General features: G+C 35.1%; 3 protein-coding genes, 1 long non-coding RNA gene and 1 other non-coding gene across 10 annotated transcripts; 1 reads left to right on the forward strand and 4 right to left on the reverse strand.

Annotated features, from left to right (window-relative positions):
- The first annotated feature begins 1,084 nt into the window (after positions 1-1,084).
- TRNAE-CUC (transfer RNA glutamic acid (anticodon CUC)) lies at positions 1,085-1,157 on the forward strand. Its single transcript has one exon. It is a non-coding gene; the product is annotated as a tRNA-Glu (tRNA).
- A 196-nt stretch (positions 1,158-1,353) lies between these two features.
- LOC146911711 (ATPase, F1 complex, OSCP/delta subunit protein) lies at positions 1,354-2,239 on the reverse strand. The gene has a single exon (XM_085726532.1). The coding sequence runs from the start codon at positions 2,150-2,152 to the stop codon at positions 1,460-1,462; it is 693 nt and encodes a 230-aa protein (XP_085582658.1). The 5' UTR covers positions 2,153-2,239; the 3' UTR covers positions 1,354-1,459.
- Positions 2,240-6,211: 3,972 nt separating this feature from the next.
- Positions 6,212-9,423, reverse strand: LOC146911712 (uncharacterized). Of its 2 annotated transcripts, XR_015018552.1 has the most exons (5): positions 8,883-9,423; positions 8,482-8,542; positions 6,901-6,965; positions 6,667-6,818; positions 6,212-6,577 (listed from the first exon to the last, which is right to left on the reverse strand). It is a non-coding gene; the product is annotated as an uncharacterized LOC146911712 (long non-coding RNA). The 2 variants fall into 2 exon arrangements; XR_015018551.1 differs by having other exon boundaries at positions 6,212-6,818.
- Positions 9,424-9,791: 368 nt separating this feature from the next.
- On the reverse strand, positions 9,792-10,148 carry LOC146911713 (uncharacterized). Its single transcript, XM_085729540.1, has one exon. It carries the CDS (start codon positions 10,146-10,148, stop codon positions 9,792-9,794), a length of 357 nt encoding a protein of 118 aa, XP_085585666.1.
- A 929-nt stretch (positions 10,149-11,077) lies between these two features.
- On the reverse strand, positions 11,078-15,185 carry LOC146911714 (uncharacterized). 5 transcript variants are annotated; one of them, XR_015019081.1, is made up of 6 exons: positions 13,804-13,938; positions 13,652-13,718; positions 13,521-13,571; positions 13,170-13,202; positions 11,763-11,822; positions 11,078-11,556 (listed from the first exon to the last, which is right to left on the reverse strand). XR_015019081.1 is itself a non-coding variant. In XM_085726660.1 (6 exons), exons 4-6 carry the CDS (start codon positions 13,567-13,569, stop codon positions 11,267-11,269), a joined length of 372 nt encoding a protein of 123 aa, XP_085582786.1. In that variant the 5' UTR covers positions 13,570-13,571; positions 13,652-13,718; positions 13,804-14,540; positions 14,695-14,955; the 3' UTR covers positions 11,078-11,266. The 5 variants fall into 5 exon arrangements, 3 of the variants coding, with proteins under 3 accessions (XP_085582786.1, XP_085582787.1, XP_085582785.1); XM_085726660.1 differs by lacking the exon at positions 11,763-11,822 and adding an exon at positions 14,695-14,955 and having other exon boundaries at positions 13,804-14,540; XM_085726661.1 differs by lacking the exon at positions 11,763-11,822 and adding an exon at positions 14,359-14,583 and having other exon boundaries at positions 13,804-13,906.
- Positions 15,186-18,720: the final 3,535 nt, after the last annotated feature.

Consider the following 18,720-nt stretch of genomic DNA (forward strand, 5'->3'; position numbering starts at 1 on the left):
AACGCTCAAACTTTTTTACACCCACCCACACACAAACGTCACTTTTTTTTGTCCTATACTATTCCTCCTATCAACTCAAATTGTGATCATTGCTAGCTAGTTAGTCCCAACTGTTTTTATTAATTACTGTTTTCTTTTTTGGGTAATAGTAATACTGAAACATACACCCTCCGGTCACTATTATAAGCAAAATTTCATTTTGTAGGTTCATTCAATAAATGATGTATGTGGTCTATTAATGGACCACATACATCATTTATTGAATGAACCTAAAAAGTAGATTTTTGTTTATAATAGTGACCGGAGGGTGTATTTTGCAAAATTATATTGATAACTAACTAGTACATTGTACTGTGGTTGATATTTTGACATTTTCTTTGTGTCACGTGTGTATAGAAAAATAGTTTACTTTTTAATTTCATATTTTACCACCATCAGGTTTTTAGGATTCTACAAATTCTTATACTCTAAAAATAAAATAAAGTTTTGTCAAAAAATATAAATTGTGGATCTCACATTATTATAACACTCCACTAAAGTTAATTTTATTTTTGACCGCTTACAACACCACTCTTGCTTGCTGCACCTATTTTTAAAGCTCGAAAGAAACACATTGGACCTTTTTAATTTGAAACACTATCAAATTATTGTAGCTTTTATATAATTAAAAGCACATTCCATATATATCATAAATTATCCAGTGTGACACCAAATAATAATATTATAAAGTTTGTTGTATTTCACTCTTTCTTAAGAATGATTAATTAATTTTTACAGAACTTAAGAACTTTTCCCTTGTACTGACACAATACTAAAATATTTACTAACTCCGGTCACTATTATAAGCAAATTTCTACTTTTTAGATTTATTCAATAAATGATGAATGTGGTCTATATTGTAGACCACATACATCATTTATTGAATGAATCTAAAAAGTCAAAATTTGTTTATAATAGTGACTGGAGGGAGTAGTTTTTTAATCAAAAAAAAGAAATCGAAATTTCAAGAGACATCAATTCAAGAGTTTGTATTGTAAGTAATTTGCTTAATTAAATGTTACACTGTGTGCCATTATTTTAACAATCCGTTGTAGTCTAGTTGGTTAGGATACTCGGCTCTCACCCGAGAGACCCGGGTTCAAGTCCCGGCAACGGAATTTTTATTTTTCTTTTTTTTTTTAAGGTACCATATTTGTTCTGTCAGCTTTTTTTTTTTCAAGTCCCGGCAACGGAATTTTTATTTTTCTTTTTTTTTTAAGGTACCATATTTGTTCTGTCAGCATTTGGCATTAAGAAGAGGCGAAAGAAACAAACTTATGTTGGATGATTGATGAACGAAAAAATCAAATAAAATTACCACTAACAATTTAATTTTATAAAGTTGCATTTGCATTACATTATATTGTTTAGGGCTAGATACAAATGTTATCAACATGAATAGGTAATTCAATTCTTAGTTTTACACTGCAAAAGAAGAAGGAAAACTCTCTTCTTGAACCAAATTTTTAACCCTAACCCTCACTGCACCACTGAGTTTCTGCACACTTTTGGCAATCCCAAACATTTCATCTTCACCAATTTCTCTTTTTGATGAAACCAAAACAACTTGAGTTCCACATAATTCATCATAAATCCTCATGAACTCTTCCAACACTTCCTCAACAATTCCCAGCTTGTTCTTCTTCATCAGCATCTTCACCAAAGCAACCACATGCCCTTCAAATTTTCTCTGCTCCACCACCTTCCTCACCAATGAAGGGTCAACACCAACATCAACTGATTGAAATTTCAGTTTTTGGAGGAACTTCAAGAGTCTTTGAACATCCCTTTGAACCGAGGGAAGGGTGTTGGTTTTTTGAGCTACATCTATGATTGCAGCAGCATAGCCAGTAGCAGGCTTGTGATGGAATACTTGAGAAGAAGATGGTTTGTGTTTGAGAGGTTGGGTCTTTGAGGGTAGTGAAGGAGAATGATTGTTGTGTGAGAAAGTTTTTGTTTTTTGGGTGACTAAGTTGGAAGAGAAATGAGATTTTGGTTGTTGAGGATGAGAAGGGTTTGCAGTTGCATGAGGAGTTCTTGTGAAGTGATAGAATTCACGGTTGGTTGTTGGTGGGATTTTGAGGGTTGAAACAGAGCTTGAGAAAGCATCCATGGAACAGAACAGAGAGAGGAAAATAAGAGACCAAGAACAAAGATTTTAGGTAAAGAAGCTAACGAGAGGATAAGTTTAAGCCAACAGGTCTTGAAAGCAACAATTTGATTGGTGAGTAGGGACAAATCCAAAATACTCCCGTTTCAAAATGAGTGTCACTTTAATCAAAAAAATTTGTTTCAAAATGAATGTCGCTTTACATTTCCAATACAACTTTAATTTTTTTCTTCCAACTTTACCCTCCAACTTTTCTCTCACACAATTTTCAATGCAACTTTAATTTTGTCTTTTTCTTATAAATTAAGGGTAGTTTAGTAAAAGCGTTATATTCAATGATTATTTCATTCCATTTCTTAATCTGTGTGCCAAAGCCTAAAGCGACACTCATTTTGAAACGGTAGCATGATTGGTCTACGTGGCACACCGTTAGTTTTGGTTTTTTTTTTTTTTAACTGAGACTTAACAGAAGGACTAAAACTAAAAGTTTTACAAACTGCAGGGACCAATGCCAAACAAAAAAAAGCGCAGGGACCAATGCTAAAATTGGGTGAAAGTGCAGGGACCAAACACACATTTAAGCCTAAAAATATTTAGTTCGGTTTGATTCGATTTTTTTAAATATTTTATCGCAAAATTTGACCAATACTTTTATACCTTTCATCTTTAAAGTTGAAAATTCTTATTGTTTGGCGAATTTCGGTTTTTTCTTTTGTTGGTTGGTTGTTTGTATAAAATTTTAACGAATGTGTTTGCTAATCGGTTGAGAAAGTTGTTGGGAGTGTTATCTCTAATTCGCTTTTATCCAATGTAAGCAAATTCTTGATGTGATTATTATTGTTAATAAGGTTGTGGATAACACAGGTAGTTAAAAATTTGCATGTTTGAGCCCTACTTTATCCTCTTTACGAAAGTCCCTCAATTAGATTTTGACCAAACAAGAGTATCACCTCCTAGCTTTGACAAGGTCATATCATCTTCATATGCTTCATCGGGAGGAGATCCTCTCCTGTCACTGCACCGTCCAGTGGAATCCAGTCCACTCATCTTTGTTTATTAATTGCATATTTAATAATTGAAAACAAAAGGAATGGTAGAGATTAACACTGGACACCCTCCATTAAAAACCTCACTGGAGAGAATCCTGGTCCTGCTTCATCATTGAGATAGGAAAATGGATTCTAGGGACGAACCGATAAAATTCAAGTCTCACTAGTAGGGATTCTAATGATTTAGAATAAAATCCGGTACAAAGGAGAGATTTTTTATGAATATTTGAATGAGTTTTAGGGTTTTAGAGAGAATAAAATAATTGTTAAAATGTTTGATTAATTGCGAATGAGGCACAAAGCCAAGGGTGTGTTTGTTTCAAGTTTACAAAATTTATTCCTAGAAATAATATTCCTTGGAATATAAAGATGGGAATTTTATTCCAAGGTATTTAGGAAAAATATGTTTGGTTAACTTTATAATATTCCTTGGAACCATAAAAATAGGGATTATAATAGGTAACTATATAAGAATGGGTCATGTTAACTTGTGCCCTTGGGGCACATGTTAAGCAACCCAAATGTAGAAATTATTTCTTAAATTTTGTGCATTCAATTAGTTAAAAGTTAAAAAGTTAAATTCAAATGCATTAATTACAACAAAACATTTCTACTTTTACTTCTTAACTTGTGCCTTGAGGGCACAAGTTAACATTAGCCTATAAGAATTTATTCTCATCTCCATGGGAACTTTATTCCCACCTTTTTCCTTGGGAAATTTTTTTTATTCCCAGGAACATTTTATACCCGGGAATAAAATTTAGTAAACTTGTAACAAACATAAAATATATGTAAATAACATTTAAAATACAATAATAGTCTACTACTTAATTCCTGTTACAATACCCTTCCATTCAAACATCCTTGTCCTCAAGGATGAATAATCAAAATTGCCATGTTTAGGAGGTAAAGTCTTCCATTTAATCAAAACCTTGACAACTTTAACATTTCCCTTGTGAATCAATTTCCTATGCAAAACAGCCACATATTTTCTTCTTTGATGGACTATAGGAGATCCTTGGAAAGTAGCAGATGTGAAACAATCATCTTCAATATCAAATGGTATATCATTAGGAAGATCAGCTGCCTTTACACCCACACCCCAGTCGACAAAAAGTGAACAAATTTATTCATCTTCCATAAAACCCAAGGATGATAATGATAAGATTCTTGTTCATGAACAGTAGTAGCAACCCCTACTAGTGCCAAATCTTATTACCATTAGTATTTCTTCTCAACATGGATGAAACATTCTCGTTGCCTACCATAGTGCCATCAACTCTAGTAGGAGAGGTGAAATCGTGTTTCACATTATTAGAGATTGTAATTGGTGGTTTCATATCTTTTTTTGAAGGGTTGGTTGAAGCACCAGCGGTATTGATAATGGTGGTGTTGGAGCATCCGAGATAGCGTTGAATGCCCCACTTTGGTAATGAAGGGTTGGTTGAAGCACCAAAGGTATTAATAATGGCGGTGTTGGAGCATGTGAGAATGCGTTGAATACCCCACTTCGGTAATGGTAAAGTGAAATTGTGAAGGGGTTTACGTCTTCTGGGACTCGGAGACATAGGTTTGGTGGTGTGAGAAACCATTTGGAGGATGATTGTAGAAGAAGAATAGGGTTTGGTGCTTGTTCAAAAAATAATAGGGTTTGGTGTTGAGAGTGAAGTGGTATTTTTATTTTTCTTGTTACACATGAAGTGGTGTATTGTTGGTGGTTAATGGTTATGCAAAGTGGCTGGGAATAGTAAGTACTAGACCTTGCACCCGTGCTGCCGCACGGGTCATATTGACAGCAAATACAACATTCAAATAAATAAATAAAAAAGGTGCTTTAGTACCAATACAATGTGAGTAATAAAATACAATTAAAATTGAGTTCATGTTGGTACATTGCGGAAAATTTCTTTGTAAACAACATTTGAAGTGTAGTGCAGCCACAAATAACACATTTTAGACAAAACAATCAACATACATTTATATAATAATAAATTAGCAAGAATCGACAAAATGCTTCCAACCATACCTGAAACTGAATCACGAACATAAGGTTCCTTCATTTCATCGTTGCACATACGTCTATTCGGATTCTCGTTAGCATATGGGGTTGCATACTCGCCCAATATAGGATGGCCTATGCAACTTGTTATAACATATGGGGTTGCTTAAATTGTTACTTTCACGTGTATATACATGGTTCAATAGTAATTTTTTTTTTTGTACACAAAAACTTAAAAATCAAGTGCTCTCTGAATTTATTTTTGAACACAAAAATTGCCTCGGTTGGAAAGTCGCCGCAATTTAAGATATTAGATGCAGTTTAAGCATAGCTAAACTGATATCAGTAATGAATTTTTCTCCACTGACATGAAATATAAGGTAGTGGAAGTAGAAAAGCAAATGTGTTTTTGGATATGCATTCAAACACAAACTGCATTAGTTTGGAGAGTCGCCGCTGTTTAGGATATTGGGTGGAATCTACACATAACTAACTTGAAATCAGTTATGATTTTTACTATACTAACATGTAGAATAACGGATTTTTCAGCATTAAAAGGCAAATGTTTTTTGAAAATATTCTGAGCACAAAAACTGCAATGGTTTTAGAGTTGCCGCTTTTTAAGATAATAGCTGCACTTTACACATAGCTAACCTGGTTTCACAAATGTTTTTTTATACAATGACATGAATTATAAGGTAGACGTAAATGAAAAATCCAGTGCTTTCTGAATTTATCCTGCACAAAAAAAACTGCACCAGTTGTTAAGTCACCGCTATTTAGGATATTAGCTGCCCTTTACGCATAGCTACCATGATATCAGTCATGATTTTATATACAATGACATGATAACATTCTTGAGATAATGGATGCATTGGAAATTACCATAATCAATGTTTGTACGTAAAACAATGATTTTACATTGAAGAATAACACATATAACACAGTTAAGAATGACACAATAAAAATCTTATCCTAAATAGCAATGATTTTACATTGAAGACAGTAAAAATCTTAGCCTAAATTGCGGTGATTTTACATTGAAGAATAACAGTTAAAATATGATCCTGAATAGCGGTGATTTTACATTGAAGAATAACACAATAAAAATTTGCTCCTAAATTGCGGTGATCGCCACTCTTTAGGTTATGAAGATTATATGGTTATATGATAAATACGGTAACTGTGAAAGAGATGTTCTGTTTGCAGCTGCTGCACTATACTTAGCGTGCAACTGCTGCCAATCAGATTGCACTTCATGCGTGTCCTGAACTGAAATTATTGCTTCTTCGTTTGATTGTGCCAGACTTTTTCATTTCAACGACGCCATATGCACCAAAACATCACTGCAAAGGTTTTCTGATCCTGCAGATTCAGTCCCTGCATAATAGGAAAGAAAACTTAATAAAAAAAAAACGCTTCATGATGAAATTCTGCATCTTTCGCCAAAGACCAGCCACTCATCATACTTCATCTGCATATTGGCAGCCAAAGAACACATGACATTCATATTTTTCCTACTTGTCACTTATTGGACATGTAACCGGGCGTGAAACATTTTTCCGCTGCAAATAACTCCTTGTCCGGTTGTCAACAAAGAAGCCTATGACGTAATTTTTACCTTAATGAAGAAAACACCATTGTTCAGTACAATTGGATACATAAAAAACTCAATTTTATATGGACAAAATAATGTTGCAGACCTTGTGTCATGGTGAGCTGTTGTTCAGTACAGTTGGATATATATGAGTAAAAGTTTTTTCTGCTCCTGGACAGTAGCAGAAAGAAAACATCGAGCATTGTTAGTAAACTCAAGTATTACAATCATCACATGAAAACCAAAACTATCATTGCATTGCGGTTTATTTTGCATTTTCGACAACTAATTTTCCTTCAACAACCATAACAGTAGAGGCACATTTAGTATCATATTCAACTCTGGCTTTTTTAGGTGATAAACCACAATTGCAAAAAATAAAATTTAATGAGATCAATATAACTTTAACTCATGTTCTACCCAAACTTTTGATTAGGCTTCCCTGTACATTTAAGCAACTGACATCTGAAAAGTAAAAGAAGAAAAGACTGAGAAAGTTATACTTTGTCTTTCATTAAATATTTCAAGATTGTACCATAATATAATTAAAATCTATAAGGCCAATAACCAAAGCTCAGTATAAAATCAAAAGAGATGTGAAATATTATCTATAGCAAAACAACCACAGGGATTTAAATCATCGAAAAGGGCTCAAAAGGTTTGACCCATCATAAACAACAATAGCTAAACAGTTATTTTTCACATTTGCACTTATGAAAATCAAAGAGTAAATCACACTGCAAATCAAGACATTAAGCAAGCTGAATCTGTCACTATACATATGGGCATTTACAAAACACTCACAATTGACATGGTTGCATTAGTGGCACTATAAAAAGTTAGTGGCACATCAACATTAAGAAAACTGAATCTGTCACTACAAAACATTATTCAACGACTAACTATAATGCAGCTCACCCTTATAGAATGTGGCAGAGCTAAACAAAAGCAGGACAAAACAAATGACTCGTATGATTTACAAAAGAATGCAATTAATGATGTACTGAAATAAGTTATAATATATGTGAAGGAACGCTATTATAAAAAAGTGTGTAAAGATAATGCATAGCAAAGATAGAAAAGAATTTTTTTTATTATGATATGGGTTATTTCAATATTCACCTAAAAGGAGGGTTTAGTTTTTCTCAGTTAAGTATCTACATTAGAGATAACAGAAGAATCGTAAGTCACTGAAAGCAAAACCAACCAAAGCAAAAACAACTAAATCATGTAAGAAAATCAGAGAAAGAAAAGGTCAATTGAAAGCTATATCTACGCACATTTTTACCTTAAACAATATACGGAAAAAAGCTTCCAGACAATAAAAATGTAAATGAAATAATTTGAATAAAAGTAACCAAAGTTGTGTTCATCCTCTCCCTTGCCTTCATCTTTTGTGGCAACGTAAATTAAAAAAAGGGTTGCAATTAAACTTTTGAAAAGAAAGTAAGAATATTATCAGTTAAGCAAGTCTTTAGACATGTATATTAACATCAGGTGGCTATAAGCCTACAAATGTAAATTGTTGAAAAATGCATAGAAGCATGACCATTTTCAAATATCAAAATGCATGACCATTTTCAAATATCAAAATGCATGACCACTTTTCATAGAAGCATTATATCAAACAGGTGGTGGTGGCAAAAGTAAGTCGAAAAAATGATTCAGAAATAGGGATTTAGTTTACCTTTGTAGCTTATCTCGGCACATCGAGTGGTTGTTGTTGTTCCCATGAACTTTTGCCAATGCTGAAAAAAAGAAAAAAAAAACGAATTCTTCACCCGGTTACCTAATGAGCAAATGAAAGTGCAGCAGACCTCAAACAATACCCAAATAAAAAACATCATAAACTATCGCTGAAGAAATTTGTAAGGTAGAAAAAAAATTAGTGTCACATACAAAATCAGTTTTCAATCGAAGTAATAAAAACACTAAATTATCCTCGAAGAAAGTTGGAAAAAAAAAAACATGATAAGAATACTAACATAGACCACATATGATTTTATTATATTTGATGGATGCAACTGAAAGTGTTTGGATTGAAAATAAAAATCAAGAGTAGCAATACTAAGTTGAAGATGGTTATACCTGGGTTGGAACTTTATCGACGGCGCCTCTGTTGTCAACAGCGGCTGCTCCGCCCACTATATCGGAAAAAATCAGCCCACCGCTCCTAGCCGCGACGGAACGTGTCGTAGAAACCAACAAATCGAGATGCAGATGATTTTGATATCCAGATTTGATGTGAGATTCTCTTCGAGGTATGGTCACTCTCAACTCACGCGGTGGTTTCTGGTGAGGTGGCTGGAACTGGAGGCGATGAGGATGAAGAAAAGCAGCGATTAGAGAGGAGAAGAGCAGCGATTGAGAGAGAAAATGGAAAATGAGAGAGAAGAGGAGAGGTAGAGGAAGAAGCTTTGTTCGGAGAGTGAGAGAATGGGAGAGTCAGAGAAAGTGAAAGATGTAAATCACATAGGAAATGGAACAACGTTTATTAATAGCATTTGAATTTGAACTGATGGTTGCATTGTAAACAACAAACCCTTACCTACATCAGTTTTCCAAGAGGTATAAATGCACCTTGGGGTTTTGAAAAGGTAGTAGTGAGATTTGAATTTCAAATTCAAATTTAATGAGCATTTTTCCCGCTTAAAATCTAGGTTTAGGGTTTTGAAAGGTTTGTTTACATTGTACATTAGGATTACTAGACCATTGACCCGTGCTACCGCACGGGTCATACGAAAGAAAAATTATAGCGCAAATGTGAAAGTGATCATTTTACTTGAAACTAAAAAATAGTATAATTCAATTCATAAAATAAATTGTCAGAAACCTTTGTAATGCACCATATTAAACAATTTCCACGACATCGACCCTGTTACGGTAACATGACATATAAATTTAATGACATAGTTTATTGAAAAAAAGAAAATCCAACGTCCGTCGACATAAAAATAGTACCAAAATGCAATAAAAACATTACTACAAAACCAAGGGCTACACATTACGGAAAACTTCTTTGTAGACCACATTTGATGTCACATCAGTATCTTGACCGTCCTCGTCATTGATCAACATCTTTAAACCATCCCTCGAAGTAACCTTCGATACTGCGACGTACAATTGTCCATGTGAAAAAACAGGAGACGGTAGATAGACACCAACATTTTTCAAAGACTGACCCTGACTCTTGTTAATAGTCATTGCAAATGAGACGGACAACGGAAACTGCCTTCGTTTAAACTTGAACGGAATTCTAGTATCAGACGGTTCTAGCGATAACCTTGGAATAAACACCTTTTCACCTATATTAGACCCAGATATTATCTCTGCCTCGAGCACAAATTTACCCATCTTTGTAATAATCAATCTTGTACCGTTACATAAGCCCAAATTTTGATCTATGGTCCTCAATAACATCACAGGTACTCCTACTTTCAATCGAATCCTATGGTTTGGCAATCCGAAGGCAACAATGGTGTTGATAAATTCAGGCGTGTGGATGTCGTCTAGTGCGTCACCGCCTAGGTTTTTATGATAAGGTGTATCATAACTCAAATAAATTTTCTCCTCACCATAATCATTAACCTAATCAACAATTGTATTCTTTGGTGCCAATTTTGCTCTACTTTGAAAATATTCTGATTTACCAATGTTTCCTAACAAATTTGGGTAAGTGCTTTCAACAAAATATGTATCTTATTAGGAACGATGAATTATAGTATCAGGAACTAATTTGACTTAGTTACATTAGATTGAAATAGTTTTGTTTTTGTTTTGTATGACTATTTATTTGTGTCTTTAGAGGAAAATATTAGTAAATTATTAATTATATTTCAGTAGCAAGAATTATAGTAGAAGGAATTATAGCAGCAGGAATTATGTTTGATCACTTACATAATGTCACAATTTGCAACTTAATTAATTCAGTATAACTTTGAATTAAACTCAAACAATGAAGTCTGATCATGGCTTCTTTCCTTAATCAAGCTAGTTAATGAAGTATGTCTATTATGCATGCATAAGAGCACACCATTGGTTATACCAAGGTTTGATAAGTGTGCGAGTTAAGTAACAGTGCAGTAAGTTGCAGCCAAATATCTGGACAATGCAGAAGAAGCTTGTATCACATTTTTTGGATTACATTGGACGTGTTAAATATCTGGATGAATATTTTGCTTATCACTTAGTATAAGCATGCATACATTGGGTTCTTCAAGTAATATTGTCACTTCATCAACCTAACAAACCTACAGCTAGCTAATGACATATGGCCAATCATATTTTCTTTTTTTAATCAACAAATATTATTAAGACCGAAACTCTAGCAAGACGCTAAGAGGCGGTGAAAAAACACAAAGTTGCTGCATATAGGCGTATCATTGGAAAAAAAACACCACAAAACAACCAAAAACAACCCAACCAAAAACGCGAAAGCTTTGACCCTACAATCCAATAAAAGTCATCAGATTTCAGACCCAAAGCTCTGCCCCTATGATCACATAAAACACAGCCCAAGACGAGCACTCCAAAAAAGCCAAAACTGAGGCCGAAACAGGGAGGAACCAGGAAGCAACAACCACAACCAACTGCACCAGCAGCAACAGGCATCGCAGAAAACCAGCTGAGGCCGAAAACAGATGAGCCGCAAGGTAGTAGCAGCTACTGCCAGCTACACAACCAGCCACCAGGCAGCTGCCAAAGCTGCAGGCCACAACTACAAAGCCTCGACAGTTCAGTCTCGGACAAAGAAAAACCCCAACTGCAGGACAACACACCAGAAATTATAATTAGCTTATCTCGAGCACACAACCTATTAATAGGATCACATTTTTTCCGCTATATTTGTTTAGTCCTTATAAGTAACATCATACTCAAGTATTGATAATGATCATTATGAATCCAAATCCCAAAACTTGCATATACTGCTAAGTTGCAAAGCATGCTTAAAAGGATGGTCAGACCTACCCCATGCGTTCTCAATGCTTTCTTCTATATCCAATCAAATAGTTAGCTTAATATCCATACCTTCATTGAGATATGTGTTTAGTTAGTGAAGTAGTTGCACCTGAGCATGCAAAGAGACAATTAAGAAAGAATTTAAACACGATTCACTATGTAAGCCAACTGGTTAGGGCAGGGCTGCACAATGATTATTTTTGCTATAAATCACAAATCTCATTGAAATCATATTACAAACATTGCATCCATTGAAATTACTATCAAACAGACCCTAAATGAATTAGAATAGAACTGAAAAAGTTTGTAACCAAATATCAATACAGAATATATATATATATATACACACACACACACACACACACACACACTAAAAAGTAGTTTTTTTTTACACACAAAAGTAATCCTTAAAGTTCTCCTCTAAGGCTTCATATGAGTCAGCTTATCATCAAGACTGCCTTTCAAAAACTATAAGCACCTCATAACATAAAAGAACTTTGCTAGCCATACTTCATTTCACCAAATTCAACTTAATCACAATAAGGAACATGATCTTGCTTACCTTCATATGTGCTTCATATAAATACTCAACACTAATGAAATTAAATGTAACAGAGAGATATATTTGTATTTCATGAGCCAATCAAAAGTTCAAAATACTTAAAATATTCATGGAGCAACCATTGAAAGTAATGTCTAAACAAATATCTAACTGAAGCATACGATCAAGTATTCAAGCATAGAATTTATTAAGTGTAGGAAGCTGCCTCGACAAAATGGCGAAGGAGAATTTTTAGAAAAGAAAAACTATTTATACAAAACAGGTTCCACCCTATCAAACAAAGCAAGAGGTTCAATGCACAAAGGAACACTAAATCTTCACAACTATTTTAGAACCATATGCAAACCATTTTTTAGAAGAATCGTGATTAACTTGAAAGGCTATTAGAAGCATATGTGATTCTGGAAGTAATGCATTTTACAACCATAAATAAGCAGCTAATACACACATGGCCATCAATGTCGAAGATGATGGTGAAAAATCATGAATTTACACTTAAATTTCAAAAACAAATAAACAAAAAGCAATTCTTGTCTATTAGCAACATGATTAACCAAAATAAATGTATCATGATTGACTTGCAGAATCATGATTCATAAGAGAAATCATGGCATACAATTTTTTTAGAAGAATCATGATTGACTTGCAGAATAAGTTCTGCTTCTGATAGCCTTTCAATTAGTTGCAGAATCTCACTTTATCTTTACTTTTTAGGAATTTTGATTATGAATCAGTATTAACATAAGAGCCATAATTATGTAATTACTTGAAGGACGTAACGATTCACACACCAAATGATCAACTAAAAGATCATGGGGTTTCATTGTAAAGAAATGGATGAAAGAGAGAAGTACCTAGTGGCAATAGCAATTTTTGGAAGTGGGATTCTGACAATAGCAGGAAGTGCAACAAAATAAAATCATTAGCATGATAAAAATACAGCATAATAAAAGAAAAATAGGAATTGCAAGTATTTTTCAACTGAACTTTATTCAGGATACTGTCAAAAGTTTATGTAATGTAGTACACAATCAAATTAAGGAGTTAGCAATTTTACAAATGTTATAGAATGTGATCTTCAATATACTAAGGAGTACCAATTAGTTTAATAATGAGGACAAAGTGAGGAGTTAAACAAATCATAAAATACATGTATATTGATTATGAATCAGTAGAAATTAGTTAAGGATACTCCATGGTCTCACCTTTTATACTTTGTTCTGCAACACCCTTGACGAATATTGCACCAACCATGCCTAACACATATATCAGAGGAAACCTATTAGTTAGAGAGAGACAGAAAGAGAGGGCAGAGGAAGTAACAAAGAGTATATACCGAATTGGAAGGAAGGAAAATTAGGAGGATCCAGTTGAAGCCACACCCTCTTCGCCCTTCCGATGAACTACAACATTAATGAAAATAAACAAATTGCAATAATTAGTAAAAACAAACATAAAAATCAAGATGAGAGAGAGAGCGAACAAAACCTTGTGAGATTTTTTTTGTGCTTCTCATAAAGCATGTCAGCGAGGTAGGTTATGGAGCATGGCCATCGGCATCAAGTGTTCGTCATGTCCACCATGGTAACAACTTTTTCGCAATCGAACATCACAAAAAATGAAGGGGGAAATCAAAATTAATATCAAATGAATTGAAGAAACAAATGAGTATATGGTGGAGATTAAAGAGATATGTGGAAAAATGAGAGAAGACAAAAATAGTATTTTTTACTTGGAAATTGAACAAAAACAATTGTATGTGAACTCGTTCACTTTTTATTCTAATTTCAATCACTTTCCAACTAAACAACTCAATCAAGTACCAAATATAAATTTCAATAAAGGATTATAAAATCGATCAATAATCAGTCAACCTTCTTCATTTTCATCATCGCTCCGAGGTTGAGAGTTATATGAGTTTTATTAAGGAAATACACACACACCAAAGTTTTATGCAATGGCAGAGGAAATATTCGCATATCAAAAATTAGCACTGCACAATGATATCTTTTAATTGAAATTTCAATACAACAAATACCATACCAGTTACATGAGACTCGGATACATTGACCTCTGAAACAGAAGCAGTGTCACAATCATTGGAAGGATTTCGTTATCCAAACAATTTTAGACTCCACGGAATCATGACTGTTTTCCAAACCATCACTAATCGTTGAAACAACATCGTTACCTGTTCTATAGTGTTTAACTCTAAAGGATATGTTCTGTATTTTTGCAACAAACAAACAACAATCAATTAAATTTCAGAGAGAAACATTCTTTGAACTATAAAGACTTTGTAATCTAAAAACAAATCAAAATAAATATTGGAGACAAATCAAAATAAAAAACTAAATGGAATGTAAAATTAAAAATTACCATGTGTTAATGAGGTAACAAAAACTCTGTTAGAAGCTTCTGGAAACAGAAAACCCTCTCTACCACAAAACACTCTTTTCCTGATGAACGAAGGGAGGATCCTATCACCCTCGCTCCCTGAAATCTCCTTGCCGCTCACTCGAAATTGCTATCATTTTCGCCGGAGGCGGTGGTTCGCGGCAGCGGCGAGGTATCAGAGATCCGAACTCGAATCGGATCGGTGAGGGATAGATGGATAGATGGAGCAGATTTCATGCAGAGAGAGAGAGAGACGGGAAGTGAAGAGAGAATATGGGATGGAGCGATAGTTTTTTTTTTTGAAAGAAGAAAGGAACGATGGAAAGGAATAGGTTTGGAGGTGAAAACATGCGTTAGGGTTTAGGAAGGATGGAAAGGAATAGGGCAATAGGGATAAAACAGTAAATTTTAGCTCTAGGGTTTAGGTTAAAATTAGGGCTAACATTAGCTTTGGGTTAACTTTTATATATAGAAGTTAGCTTTGGGTTAACTTTGGGTTAGCTTTGGGTTAGCTTTGGGTTAACTTTCATTGGAAGGATTTCGTTATCCAAACAATTTTAGACTCCACGGAATCATGACTGTTTTCCAAACCATCACTAATCGTTGAAACAACATCGTTACCTGTTCTATAGTGTTTAACTCTAAAGGATATGTTCTGTATTTTTGCAACAAACAAACAACAATCAATTAAATTTCAGAGAGAAACATTCTTTGAACTATAAAGACTTTGTAATCTAAAAACAAATCAAAATAAATATTGGAGACAAATCAAAATAAAAAACTAAATGGAATGTAAAATTAAAAATTACCATGTGTTAATGAGGTAACAAAAACTCTGTTAGAAGCTTCTGGAAACAGAAAACCCTCTCTACCACAAAACACTCTTTTCCTGATGAACGAAGGGAGGATCCTATCACCCTCGCTCCCTGAAATCTCCTTGCCGCTCACTCGAAATTGCTATCATTTTCGCCGGAGGCGGTGGTTCGCGGCAGCGGCGAGGTATCAGAGATCCGAACTCGAATCGGATCGGTGAGGGATAGATGGATAGATGGAGCAGATTTCATGCAGAGAGAGAGAGAGAGAGAGAGACGGGAAGTGAAGAGAGAATATGGGATGGAGCGATAGTTTTTTTTTTTGAAAGAAGAAAGGAACGATGGAAAGGAATAGGTTTGGAGGTGAAAACATGCGTTAGGGTTTAGGAAGGATGGAAAGGAATAGGGCAATAGGGATAAAACAGTAAATTTTAGCTCTAGGGTTTAGGTTAAAATTAGGGCTAACATTAGCTTTGGGTTAACTTTTATATATAGAAGTTAGCTTTGGGTTAACTTTGGGTTAGCTTTGGGTTAGCTTTGGGTTAACTTTCATTGGAAGGATTTCGTTATCCAAACAATTTTAGACTCCACGGAATCATGACTGTTTTCCAAACCATCACTAATCGTTGAAACAACATCGTTACCTGTTCTATAGTGTTTAACTCTAAAGGATATGTTCTGTATTTTTGCAACAAACAAACAACAATCAATTAAATTTCAGAGAGAAACATTCTTTGAACTATAAAGACTTTGTAATCTAAAAACAAATCAAAATAAATATTGGAGACAAATCAAAATAAAAAACTAAATGGAATGTAAAATTAAAAATTACCATGTGTTAATGAGGTAACAAAAACTCTGTTAGAAGCTTCTGGAAACAGAAAACCCTCTCTACCACAAAACACTCTTTTCCTGATGAACGAAGGGAGGATCCTATCACCCTCGCTCCCTGAAATCTCCTTGCCGCTCACTCGAAATTGCTATCATTTTCGCCGGAGGCGGTGGTTCGCGGCAGCGGCGAGGTATCAGAGATCCGAACTCGAATCGGATCGGTGAGGGATAGATGGATAGATGGAGCAGATTTCATGCAGAGAGAGAGAGAGAGAGAGAGAGAGAGAGAGAGAGACGGGAAGTGAAGAGAGAATATGGGATGGAGCGATAGTTTTTTTTTTTGAAAGAAGAAAGGAACGATGGAAAGGAATAGGTTTGGAGGTGAAAACATGCGTTAGGGTTTAGGAAGGATGGAAAGGAATAGGGCAATAGGGATAAAATAGTAAATTTTAGCTCTAGGGTTTAGGTTAAAATTAGGGCTAACATTAGCTTTGGGTTAACTTTTATATATAGATTGATTTTCGCCGGAGGCGGTGGTTCGCGGCAGCGGCGAGGTATCAGAGATCCGAACTCGAATCGGATCGGTGAGGGATAGATGGATAGATGGAGCAGATTTCATGCAGAGAGAGAGAGAGAGAGAGAGAGAGAGACGGGAAGTGAAGAGAGAATATGGGATGGAGCGATAGTTTTTTTTTTTGAAAGAAGAAAGGAACGATGGAAAGGAATAGGTTTGGAGGTGAAAACATGCGTTAGGGTTTAGGAAGGATGGAAAGGAATAGGGCAATAGGGATAAAACAGTAAATTTTAGCTCTAGGGTTTAGGTTAAAATTAGGGCTAACATTAGCTTTGGGTTAACTTTTATATATAGAAGTTAGCTTTGGGTTAACTTTGGGTTAGCTTTGGGTTAGCTTTGGGTTAACTTTCATTGGAAGGATTTCGTTATCCAAACAATTTTAGACTCCACGGAATCATGACTGTTTTCCAAACCATCACTAATCGTTGAAACAACATCGTTACCTGTTCTATAGTGTTTAACTCTAAAGGATATGTTCTGTATTTTTGCAACAAACAAACAACAATCAATTAAATTTCAGAGAGAAACATTCTTTGAACTATAAAGACTTTGTAATCTAAAAACAAATCAAAATAAATATTGGAGACAAATCAAAATAAAAAACTAAATGGAATGTAAAATTAAAAATTACCATGTGTTAATGAGGTAACAAAAACTCTGTTAGAAGCTTCTGGAAACAGAAAACCCTCTCTACCACAAAACACTCTTTTCCTGATGAACGAAGGGAGGATCCTATCACCCTCGCTCCCTGAAATCTCCTTGCCGCTCACTCGAAATTGCTATCATTTTCGCCGGAGGCGGTGGTTCGCGGCAGCGGCGAGGTATCAGAGATCCGAACTCGAATCGGATCGGTGAGGGATAGATGGATAGATGGAGCAGATTTCATGCAGAGAGAGAGAGAGAGAGAGAGAGAGAGACGGGAAGTGAAGAGAGAATATGGGATGGAGCGATAGTTTTTTTTTTTGAAAGAAGAAAGGAACGATGGAAAGGAATAGGTTTGGAGGTGAAAACATGCGTTAGGGTTTAGGAAGGATGGAAAGGAATAGGGCAATAGGGATAAAATAGTAAATTTTAGCTCTAGGGTTTAGGTTAAAATTAGGGCTAACATTAGCTTTGGGTTAACTTTTATATATAGATTGATTTTCGCCGGAGGCGGTGGTTCGCGGCAGCGGCGAGGTATCAGAGATCCGAACTCGAATCGGATCGGTGAGGGATAGATGGATAGATGGAGCAGATTTCATGCAGAGAGAGAGAGAGAGAGAGAGACGGGAAGTGAAGAGAGAATATGGGATGGAGCGATAGTTTTTTTTTTTGAAAGAAGAAAGGAACGATGGAAAGGAATAGGTTTGGAGGTGAAAACATGCGTTAGGGTTTAGGAAGGATGGAAAGGAATAGGGCAATAGGGATAAAACAGTAAATTTTAGCTCTAGGGTTTAGGTTAAAATTAGGGCTAACATTAGCTTTGGGTTAACTTTTATATATAGATTGATTTTCGCCGGAGGCGGTGGTTCGCGGCAGCGGCGAGGTATCAGAGATCCGAACTCGAATCGGATCGGTGAGGGATAGATGGATAGATGGAGCAGATTTCATGCAGAGAGAGAGAGAGAGAGAGAGAGAGAGAGACGGGAAGTGAAGAGAGAATATGGGATGGAGCGATAGTTTTTTTTTTTGAAAGAAGAAAGGAACGATGGAAAGGAATAGGTTTGGAGGTGAAAACATGCGTTAGGGTTTAGGAAGGATGGAAAGGAATAGGGCAATAGGGATAAAACAGTAAATTTTAGCTCTAGGGTT

This window comes from Medicago sativa, chromosome 7 (assembly GCF_051527215.1).
Source record: "Medicago sativa cultivar Bolivia chromosome 7, Bolivia_mono, whole genome shotgun sequence".
In the NCBI taxonomy this organism is placed as follows: domain Eukaryota; kingdom Viridiplantae; phylum Streptophyta; class Magnoliopsida; order Fabales; family Fabaceae; genus Medicago; species Medicago sativa.